Raw genomic sequence first — 11,027 nt, 5'->3', positions numbered from 1 at the left:
ACAAGAGAAATGCTTGGGGTCCAAGCTTAGTTCTCTCAGTCGTGGAGGGATTTGGGAGGGCCGGGGAAGGGTGAGGACTTTGCAGAAGAGGTGTGCTCAGAGGCGTAAAAAGAAGGAACGCGCATTTAACAGACAAAACTGACAACTAAAGAAAAGTTTTAAACCGTTTTGTTTATTGATAATCTCACTGTTAAAGATAATAGGGTCGTTAGAACAAAACACCCTTGATATAATTCAGCGCGTTTGTGTCGCCCAGTACTCCTTCGTGGTTCACTGAATCGTACCCTTTAAGCGTGACGTCGTAATTCTGCTGCTGGCTAAATTTACCGCAGGCCTCCAGACTGCGTCGATTGACTGTGCCGTCCCCATCGCCGTAAATAATTTCCGGTTGCTTATCCGGGAACTCTCCTTTCCCAAATAAATAGCTTGCAGGGGTATGGACTCCAGTGCCATACAAGCAGTGTAACCTCACATGAGGCGCGTGCGCGGCTAAAGGGTAGATCAGGTCTTTCACCATTTTTCTGAGCTTTATACCGAGTGGGAACCCAACATCTCTGAAAAACTCTTCGTAGTCGTTCACCGTGTAGACGCGATCAGGTGTTTTGGCCAAGACTTCACCCGCGCCCCACAGTTCAGGGCTAGGCATCATTAGGGCGTTACTAGTTGATGTTCGCTGCTGACCTCTGACGTCAATTGGGTCCACAAGGAAGTGTGGGATACCAAGAGTAACTCCGGCAGAGAAGAGATGAATCATTTCTGCCACACCGCCAAAAACGCCTGTTTAATATAAAATAATTATTTTATTTAATTGATAATTTATATTTCGTAACTGTTCCTTGCAATTTCAATGAATTAACCTGTAAATAAGTGATGAGAATAGATGAGCTTATTAGCCATAGAATGTTATTCAAGGGAGCAGCCAGCGGGGTCATCAGGTTCTCTTAACCTCACCCCGCCCTTGCGGCATGCATCACTCGATGCTTTTCCCACAAAACATCACTTTTCAAAGAAAACAAACCTTGGATACCCATATGACAGTCCAGTAGGTACCTTAGGTGTATCACAGTGTAGCCTCCTGTAAAGAAACCCTGCCACACCCCTGTTTACCATGAATGTTTACTATTCTTTACGAACCTGCAAGAGCAATCCATTGTAGAATATATTTATCCTTCCAGTCTTGTGTTTGCTTGTTGAGGAAAACTAATGTGTAGGGACATCCCAGACTGTGACTCATCATAGTTATCTTTTTGTTGCCGTTTGCTAAATACGTCTCCTCAATCAATTTCTTCAGTTTTCCAAAATATTTCGACGCTGATTCTGAAAGAAATTTGATATTATAACCTGAGCCAAGCTGCTTTCGGTTTCCCCTTTCCTATCTGTAGCTCTCTGAGCATGTTTATACCTGTTCTTTTATGAGAATCACGTTTAATACATTTGCAATCAAAGTGCTACTCACCAGGTCCATAGCGGAAGTCATACGGTGCAGCTCTGACGCTGAATCCTCGTTTGTATCCCCAGGAGACCAGCGCGTTTACCATTGGTTTAAAGTACGAGATCAAGTTTGTGGTATCCAAGTGCTCTATGGTTGAGGTGTCACCAAATCCGGGAACTCTCGTTTCTACACCCGGCGCGTTTCTAACGGTGTTTGTCTTTTCATCATAAATTAGCCTGGAAATTGAATCCGTTAAAAAATGATCAAAACAAGATAATATTTAGAAGGAAGTCAGGGGGTGGCTGTGTTCTCCGCTACATTGTAAACACACGTTATCCGTTAGGCCTACTGGACTTTAGTCGTGCGTCTGACCAGACCATCTCAACGAATTAATATTTGTTCCAAGGCTAGAGAGCCTCTACTAACCTCATATTGTCAGCCCAACAGTGTATAACGTAAGGGAGGAGAAATGACTTTTGAAACCACAGAGTGAAGTAATCTGAAGTTTTCTTTGAGCAAAACCAACTTGGAACACTGGGTTTGTCCAGCTTGGCTTCAATTTGACTGCCTCCAGATCCTGGTACTGTGGATAATAATGAATTCGAAGCCCTTGATATTAAGGCCAGATTAAGGAATTTTACGGAGGGATGGGGGTTCAAACTTTATTCCTAAAACGCAGAATTTCTCTTTTCCTAGAAACCAGATAATCACGCAATATCTTAGAATCAGCACCCTCCGAATACTTCAAGTTGAGTGGTGATGTGCGATTTCGGACAGGTAGTAACGAAACCCATAAGTCTGATAGGAGGGGGAGGGGAGGGGTCCGAACCCCCTGACCCTCCCCCGAGATCCACCCTTCGATATAAGGTCTCTAACTGAACTTTCGATGTGCGGAGCGTAGGTTCATTCAGCAATCGATTGTAAACGCAGTGTTGGACTTGAGAGAGCGCAATAGAGCAAACACCTACAATAAATGCTGAATGATCAAATTTTTTTTTTCACAAAATGATTAATACAACCGCCAACAATTCGGTGAGAAAGCAAAGGAAAATGATTAATTATCATCAAAATTTCGTAAGTCCGAAGAAAAACCAAAATTTCAGGGCTAGCGAGAGTGGAAAAGCATAAGTTTGGGATTCTAAAGAAAACAAATCGTTGTCTTCGTTCCCATATATTATTCCCCACACTTAGCAGTTTTGCGTCAACGGTAAAGGAATTGGTTACTGTTTAACAAGATCACATATATATCATAACTAACAGCACAGGAAATATTAAAAATCAGAATTAAAGAATTAATATTTTCAGCAGCTGTTACCAATGATCACCGGCGTTTTTATGCCTTGAGTAGTCTTCAGCGGTTGTCTAGATGGTTTGCTTGTTGGTTCTTTCCACCATCCTTTGCCAAAGGTTAGTGTTACATTCAAAACTAGCACGCAAAAAATCGATCTCCTGCTTAGCATTTTGAGGGATCCTCGAGCTGTCGAACTTGTGCAAAACAAAACTCGAATAGTGAAGGTTCTTTATCAAGAAAGAATGGTATAAGTGGATTCGAGCCAATCACATGCTAGTTCCAACCCTCCGCCCCAGCAGCAAAGGCTTTGTGTTACTTTCTAAACGTGGAATGTTTACACGGTATATAATTTTCAATTAACGTGAGAAGACAGCTAAGGAAACGTTTATAGTTAAATATCACACTTTTCTCTTTGGAAAACAATGTAGGTTATCAATGCAGGTTACAAAAGTTCAGCTGAAAAAGTATTGGAGGTGATAAACTAATTTAGAAAAAGCTTTTTTTTCTGATTTTGTAAAATTAACTTTACTTCTTTTATGAGCTGGCCGGACATTCAAGAAAACATAACATCTTGCGGGGACGGGAATGAAATTTCGGGCAGTAACCGAAAAGTGCATGAAATTAACGATTTCTTTCTGTTTCAAGTTTTGATGGGAATACCGTGCTTGGCTTGGAATCAACAATGGCTTCAAAACTGACGTTGTAAACCAATTAAGAGCCATTTTACTGTGATTTGCCTAACTAAATGAACAACATAAATTTACCCAAACTTACTATTGAAAAGAAACCAGAAGCCATTTTGAACTTGCCCTACGAATGTAGGGGGGGAAGGAAACTGGCTGGAATGATAGAAAAGCTCAGAAACCTTTTTGTGTGTAAGTGAGCTTACAGCAGGCAAAATGATAAAAGTATTTCTCACCTTAAAAGATAAACTTTGGTTTTAGGTCTGTTTGAATCATGGTGTGAACGCTCTCCGCCATTGTACCCTCAGAAAACAAAGACATAAATAATTGGCACTTTTATTACTTCTGTGATCGCGCTTCTCTAAAAAAAAGACAAAAAAAGCAAAACAAATCACTTTTTGCAAAATATAATTGAAAATGTATTTTCCTGAAAACTTTTGCTCACTAAATAGAATCATTGGACGCTGTCTGGGATAATTCCTTTTTTTTCCTGTTTCCCTTCCCCCGTTTACTTATTGGTCAGCCAATACTCTCTTCCTTTAATATATTCACACTTCTTAGTTAAAACAAAAGAGTCCTAATAGAATTCTGCACGTCCGTATCTCAAAATATTGCAAAATGATCCACTCCAGGATATGACTTCTGGGTGACTTAATATTTTCTTACCGCTGGCTCCACTTATTGCAGGCTTCTAGACTGCGTTTGTTAACTATTCCATCCCCGTCACCATAAGTTACCGTTGGCTGTTTATCCGGGAATTCTCCATTCTTAAAAAAGGATACTTCTCTATTGTAGGAACTCTGGTTCCATACAAACAGTGTGCGGTCACCTGTGGAGAATGCTCAGCTAGCGGATATGTAATAATTTTGACCCTTTTCCATAGTTTTTTTTTCCGAGAAGGAAGCCAATAGCTCCGAAAAAAATCGTCGTAGTCGTTAACAGTGTACGAACGGTTATGTGATTCCACCAAGACTTCATCATTGGGACTCGGTAACACATATACCACACTCGTTTGCGTGCGCACCACCTTCCTGAGCTTCAGCGAGTCCCTGGAGGCTGTCGGGATGTCGGAGATAAGCAGGCTTAGTTCGGCCGCAGTTCCGCCCCAAACTCGTGATGAAAACAAAGACAAAAAATCATTCGCAAATAAAGTGGTGTTTTGCGCACATTTGTATACGTGTGTCTGATGAATTATTATTGTGGGCTGCTGTGGCTTAGAATGAGCAAACTCAATTTCTTAAACACAGAATTGAGCCACAGAGGGACCTCTGAGCGATTAAACTCAGCAGTTTATGGCATAAGGTAAGAACGAGATTGACTTGAGCCATATTGTAGAGATCGGTTGTATTAGAGCAGAAGGAATAAGTAGTAGAGGGGGGTGTCACCATATGGCTCCATGATATTCTTAAGATCCCCCTCCCTCTTTGATGGTAGTCAATTTTCTATCACCCCTCTTTATACTCAGTTAGCGATGACTGATCCCCCCCGTTCTCCCTGAAAACCATGTGATCCTACCCCTTCCCTTAAGAGCAACATGATCGATACTGAGGGAATCGAATCCCGCCAAAACCTCTGCAGGATCCAGAGGAATTTCAGCAAAGTAACGTGGGTATCTGCCGACTTCTGGATGAGGCTACTTTAGTATTGCGCGCCTTAATTTTCATTTGGTGTTTTTCTATTTCAAGAAGCTTGACCTTACACCCTACCCCCTCGGACTATAAAAGCTTATTAATCGCGAATTACGTACACTCGAAAGTAAGTACCAAAAAGTTCGATAAATTGTGCGCGATTTTAATTTTTATGCTTGAAAAAGGTTTTTAAAGGACTGGCTATGAGCTATCACACGAAATTCGGCGAAACAACATATTTTGTCAAGCTTACAACGAGCATCACAGGTTCTTTATCAAGTCTTGGTTTCATAGTAGTCTTAATAGCTTGCTCGTTCAAGATATATATATTTTTTTTGCTAAATCCGCCGTAAGAAAACGATAAATTATCATCGCTTAAATTAAATGGTAATTCATAGTTAGCGATGATCACAGGTGTCTTCATCTTGTTTGAAGGATATTCCCCCTAGTCTGTCCCACAGCGAAAGTCCATTTGAAGGGGAGAAAAGGCAAATCAGTGCTATTGTTTCGAGAAAAATTGTGCTGACCATCATGAGAGTTAGGTGTCAACTGCGAATTATGTATGTTGTGTATCTATTTATTACTTCAGTAAAAGAGACACGCGTTCCTCCGTTGCTTTCCATCTCATGTGGTCTTTTTAATCTATCCTCGTGCAATCATTCTACTTGGTAACTGTATACTGTGATATCACTCAGTAGTCCTGCAGCTGTTCCATACTACGACTTCCCTCGCATCTTTTCCACGTTCACTTAACTTCTCAGTTGAAATTTAACATTAAACTTAAAGTTAGGCCAAAAAATCCGATAGGAGCCAAAAACTTTTTTTGGATTCAGATAAATTTATTTGTAATTTCTCATGACCAGCTGTTAAAACATTTCTCGCGTTCGTTTAAAATGACGCACAATGAACAAGACAGATGAAATAGAATTTTGAGTAGCTTTCGCTTGGTTTCAATAACAAAGTGTGCCAATATTTGCTTTCCAAAAGTAAACTGCATACTGAGAGCAGCGGACCTTTACAAGCAGCTTTATTTCCTTACATAACAATCATTGTGTGACAATTGTTTTGCGACGTAAAATTGTCACAGCTCTAATAACAGCCTCTGCCAATCTCAATTCTTCTCAGAACTGTATAGATGTTAGCCCATGGCTCGGAAAGAAATAAAGTAAACAGTTGTAATCTTTAACCCCGCGCGGCCAGGGTCCAAAAACCGCTTTTTCTCTGGGGAGGGGAGCCTTCAAACCAGCTCGGAATGGAAAACCGTCGGCACCAGCGAGTAGTCCTTCAGAGGCTTTGTCCATATCTATGGGTCTGCGGCTCGTCGGCCAGTTCCTTGTAGCCGTTTATGGGGCGAAAGTTTAGTTAAATCACCCTGAGATCAGCATGTGTATTCCCCATACTGTTCTTTATGCATTTCCCATGGCACTGACAAGGCGAGAAATCAAGAGATTTTTAAAATTGCGATCGATTCCTGTATTCTCTTAAGCCTGATATTTAATCCAGCAGGGGTATCCTTGTGAGAAATTCGATGCTGGTCACCCTTAGTGGTTAAAGGATTAAAGAAAGTCTTTTTTATGGTCATTGGGGGAAATAAGTGATAGAAAAAAAAAAGAAAAAGAGAAGAAAAAAACGACAACTTGGAAGATCAAAATGGAAAAAAGAGCCAAACTGTTTAATTTCAAGTTGTGATTTGGATCTTTGAAAGCCACAGTTTACAATCAAAACAAGAGAGCCTTTATATAATTCTGCACGTTCTCGTCGCTCAACAAGCCATTATGATTCACTCCTGGATATGTTTTCACGGTGACATTATTCGGCTGCCGCTGGTTCCACTTATTGCAGGCCTCTAGACTGCGTCTATTCACTGTTCCATCCCCGTCACCATAGGAAACATCTGGCTGAGTATCCGGGAATTCTCCTTCTTTGAACTGGTACCTCTCTCCTGTTTTTACCCCAGTACCATACAAACAGTGAACAGTTACTTTCGGAGAATGCTCTGTTAACGGATATGTGATGTTTTCGACTAATTTTCGTAGTTTTATCCCGAGTGGGAAGTCAATATCTTGGAAGAAACCGTCGTAGTCTTTGACAGTGTAGTTACGCTCTGGAGTTATTGCCAAGACTTCATCCGCAGACCATAATTCTCGACTTGGGAGCAGATAAACGTTACTTGTATCCGTGCGCTGTTCGCCTCTGACTTTCAACGGATTCACGAGGATCTTCGGGATCCCGAACGTGTTTCCGGAAGAAAACAAGCTAATTTGCTCTGCAGTCCCGCCCCACACTCCTTAGAAGAAAAAAAGAAGAAAACATAGTTTGCAAATAATACGATGTTTTGCGCACTTTTGCGTGAGCATGTCTGATGAAACTGTGGCACAGAATAAACAAACTCAATTCCTGAGCACGGGTCTCAGTTTTCCATCTGATAGGTAAAAACGTGACAAGAAATTTTCGAAACTTAGTAAAGCAAAACCAATACAAACATTCGATGCAGACACGCAGCTGAAAATGTCTCTAAACGCGAGCTATGGGCTTCAAAGCTCAAATCGCTTTTATTCTTTTTCTTACCTGAAAGAGTTATCCATTGTAAAATATATCTATCCTTCCAGTCTTGTGTTTGTTTGTTCAGGAAAACCAAAGTATACGGACACCCTAAACTATGACTCATCAAAGTTATCTTCTTGTTGCCATTTGCGGAATATGTATCCTCGATCAATGTCTTCAGTTTTGAAAAATATTCTGACTGTGATTCTGGAAGAAAAATTGAAAATATCTTATTTAGCAGAGGGATCCGTTCGATTTTTAGTACCAAGGCCCTTTCGGCTGATAGAGCCGAGCAGCTATGGGGACGAGAGTGAATTCTCAACAAGCAACTAGAGTGTATATGTTCAACAAGCACTGTTCACGTGCAACTTACCAGGCCCATAGCGGAAGTCATATGGAGCCGCTCTGACAGTCTCCCCACGCTGGTATCCCCAAGAGACCAAGGTCTCTACCATTGGCGCAAAATACTTAATCAATCCGGTCGTGTCCAAGTATTCGATTGTACTGGTCTCACCAAATCCGGGAACTCTTGTTTCCACGCCCGGCGCGTTCTTCATGGTCTTAGTGCTTTCATCGTACACAAGTCTAATTATTGTCAGAAAACAAAGAAAACAACGAGATTAGAATTACTCATGTGACTATTGAGGGGAGGCTGCAAACCTTAAAGATATTTGCACATTTTCATATTTTGATAGCAAAGCCATTTTCATTTGCTCCACTCAAATGAGATAATTCCCCAGATTGTGTCACGCAATCTTTGATAGACGTGATGCGTGACCACAGGACATTGTCGAACAGAAGTAGGGTTGAGGAAAAGAGAGAATATTGTGCCAAATGACAACAAACCGAATCAATAAACCACTGATAATCAAGTTGCCTTTTAATATTGACTTGCCCTCCAATAACATAATAATTTTCTTCGTCAGTGAGCTACGAAAGGTTATTTAAAACGATTTTGAGCCACAGTGAAAGGTTTTTACCACCTCATATTATCCGCCCAGCAGTCTATAGCAAAGGGTAAGAGCGAGGACTTCTTTAGCCACAATGTGAAGTAGTCATCGGTTGTTTTGGAGCAGTACCAATGAAGAGTGTTTGGTTTATTAAGTTTGGCTTGAAGTTGGCTTCCACCGGTTCCAGGCACTGACGAGAGAAACAAAAGCAAATCATACATCGAGGTATCACTGTCTCTACCCTGGTGGGTGTGGTTTGATTGAAAGCTTTTTGGTCAAAATGAACGACTTAAATATCATGGACAAGGCGGGAATCCCGGTAAAAACGAAGCGGGATCCCGGTAAAAACGAAGCGGGATCCCGGTAAAAACGAATCGGGATCCCGGAGGAATCTTCCTTCTACAATAGATGAGGGCAGATTGGTAGTAGTTACTTTAATTTTTATCGGGCGATTCTCTATCAAAAGAAACCGGTAATTTGCGTTTTTTGACTACCTTTTGTGAGGCCATTGCTGTTTCCTTGCTGTCAAAGGTAAATTTGCTTGTTGCACAAAAACTTCCTCGATGATGTGTGACGCCTACATGAGATCACGTTTCAACTTATACTTGCAGTTGCGTGTTTATTCCGTTGACCGACTATCACAGAAAACTGTATTCGTTCATACTTATTTTAGAATCTCGTTAATATAAATATCAGGATTTTCGCTTTCAATCGTGCTCATTCGAGTTTCGATCTTGGGTTAAGGATCATTCTCAGAAAAAAAATCAAATATATGCAAAATCGAAACAGAGCAAAATTATGGACAGTTACGTAATTTGCATGTAAAATAAATTGCGCGCTATTTGTAGATTATGGAGGCTTGAAAGGGCCCAGCAAAAGCCTAACTATGAAGCAAAATCCGACGAAACGATATCTTTTCTGAAGCCAAGAGGGGAGATTGGAGATTTTCTGTCTAACTCTAGAAGGATTCTTGATCGCTTGTTCCCTGATATCTAAATTGGCCTCAAGAATGGCTATAGATTGTAAAATTAACAATTCTTAATTACCAATTATGACTGGTGTTTGTATCTCATTTGGAGGACGCTCCGTTGGTCTGTTCCAAACCCAAAATCCATTTACAGAGGAGATAAGGCAGAGAACTGCTACTGTATGAAGAGAGACAGAGCCCATCATTGTAAGGGTGAAGAGAAACTGATTATTGCGTTACATACCTTCCGTAAAACTTAATATGACCTTTTGAACGGCCAATCATGCGCTAGCGCCAGTCGACTTGGCTTATCACTGGACGCGTGGAAAATGAAACTATTTGGTAATTTTCCAAAGACTTGTCAACAGTGCTGAATATAATTTCGGATGATTGAAGTTTTGTTTTGTATTACTTTCTATTTATCTTGGCATTCTAAAGAATCAGTCTTTTTTCTCACATCATCAGCTGTTGAAACATTCATATTATTCTTGTGTTCCTTTGAAATGATGCACAATAAACTGAGTAGCACAGCTGGAAAACAATTTTAAATGACCTCTTTAAAGGTTTCAATTAAAAAAATTTGTCGGGTTTTGCTTTCCTAAAGAAAACTGGTCTTTCAATGCACCACAATGTTTTTTCTTATCTTTGTTTCCTGAAATAATCATGGAAATACGGATATTTGTTGAGACATATGCTTACGTGGCCTCTGATTCCGAGGGAGTTGAGGAAAGAAGGGAAAGGTAAGCAAATCTGAGACGTAGTTAAGGCTTTGCACAACTTTTGAGAATTTAGTCTCCTTTTCGATGAGGCCATGTAAACACGGAAACAGGTCCTTTAATGCCTTTCCAAAATATTTCTCAAAAATAATGCCATTGTTTTTTATCGGTGAATTCTGTCCATTTTGCTATATTTTGTGCGTCACAGAAAACGGACTTCAGTTATCGGTGAAGAGTACTTAACACCTCTAACGCAATAGGGAGCTCTGACTACCGCAACAACGCGAAAGTTACACACATTAATGGACGTACACACTGATGAACGCATCACAGGGGCATGCTACATTCTCATTAGACTGATGATCTTCAAGGTCTTATTAAGTTTCTCTATCAGTATCAATCAATCAATCAATCAATAAACTTTATTTACCCTCGAATTTACAGTGTAGCACTCGGGTGCTAATATCTAAAGTATCTTGATATCAAGTCTAAAAATGGCAAAGTTTCGTGCAAAGCGGCCCTTTTCGACATATTGTGGGATTTTTGTTGTTACCGTATGCTAAATTAAGCTCCGGCTGTCAAGATCAAACAGGGTCAATGATTTATGCACAATGGTCTACTCTACAAGAAAGCGCAACAACACATCACAGGTTCTCTCTGAAACCTTATTTCTTGGTCGCTTTTTTTCCTTGCGATTTACGTCATCTGAATTATTATTATCTTAAACGATCATCACTGGTGTCCCTATCTCGTTTGGAGGACGTTCCTTTGGTCTGTTCCATAACGGAAAATCCATTTGCAGAGGACTCGACACCA

The 11,027-nt window shown here is 40.5% G+C and overlaps 2 protein-coding genes across 2 annotated transcripts; both read right to left on the bottom strand.

Moving 5' to 3' along the window:
- Positions 1–156: 156 nt before the first annotated feature.
- On the bottom strand, positions 157–2,923 carry LOC113679720 (lysosomal phospholipase A and acyltransferase-like). The gene is made up of 5 exons (XM_027196684.2): positions 2,748–2,923; positions 1,859–2,015; positions 1,457–1,668; positions 1,135–1,317; positions 157–777 (listed from the first exon to the last, which is right to left on the bottom strand). Exons 1-5 carry the CDS (start codon positions 2,890–2,892, stop codon positions 209–211), a joined length of 1,266 nt encoding a protein of 421 aa, XP_027052485.2. The 5' UTR covers positions 2,893–2,923; the 3' UTR covers positions 157–208.
- Positions 2,924–6,685: 3,762 nt separating this feature from the next.
- On the bottom strand, positions 6,686–9,740 carry LOC113679728 (lysosomal phospholipase A and acyltransferase). Its single transcript, XM_027196692.2, has 5 exons — positions 9,575–9,740; positions 8,562–8,718; positions 7,952–8,163; positions 7,603–7,785; positions 6,686–7,321 (listed from the first exon to the last, which is right to left on the bottom strand). The coding sequence occupies exons 1-5, from the start codon at positions 9,699–9,701 to the stop codon at positions 6,753–6,755; spliced, it is 1,248 nt and encodes a 415-aa protein (XP_027052493.2). The 5' UTR covers positions 9,702–9,740; the 3' UTR covers positions 6,686–6,752.
- Positions 9,741–11,027: the final 1,287 nt, after the last annotated feature.

The sequence above is a fragment of the Pocillopora damicornis genome, chromosome 14 (genome assembly GCF_964200805.1).
Source record: "Pocillopora damicornis chromosome 14, jaPocDami1.2, whole genome shotgun sequence".
In the NCBI taxonomy this organism is placed as follows: Eukaryota; Metazoa; Cnidaria; class Anthozoa; order Scleractinia; family Pocilloporidae; genus Pocillopora; species Pocillopora damicornis.
Note: the sequence above shows the minus strand (reverse complement) of the source record. Positions and strands in the feature narration are given on the sequence as shown.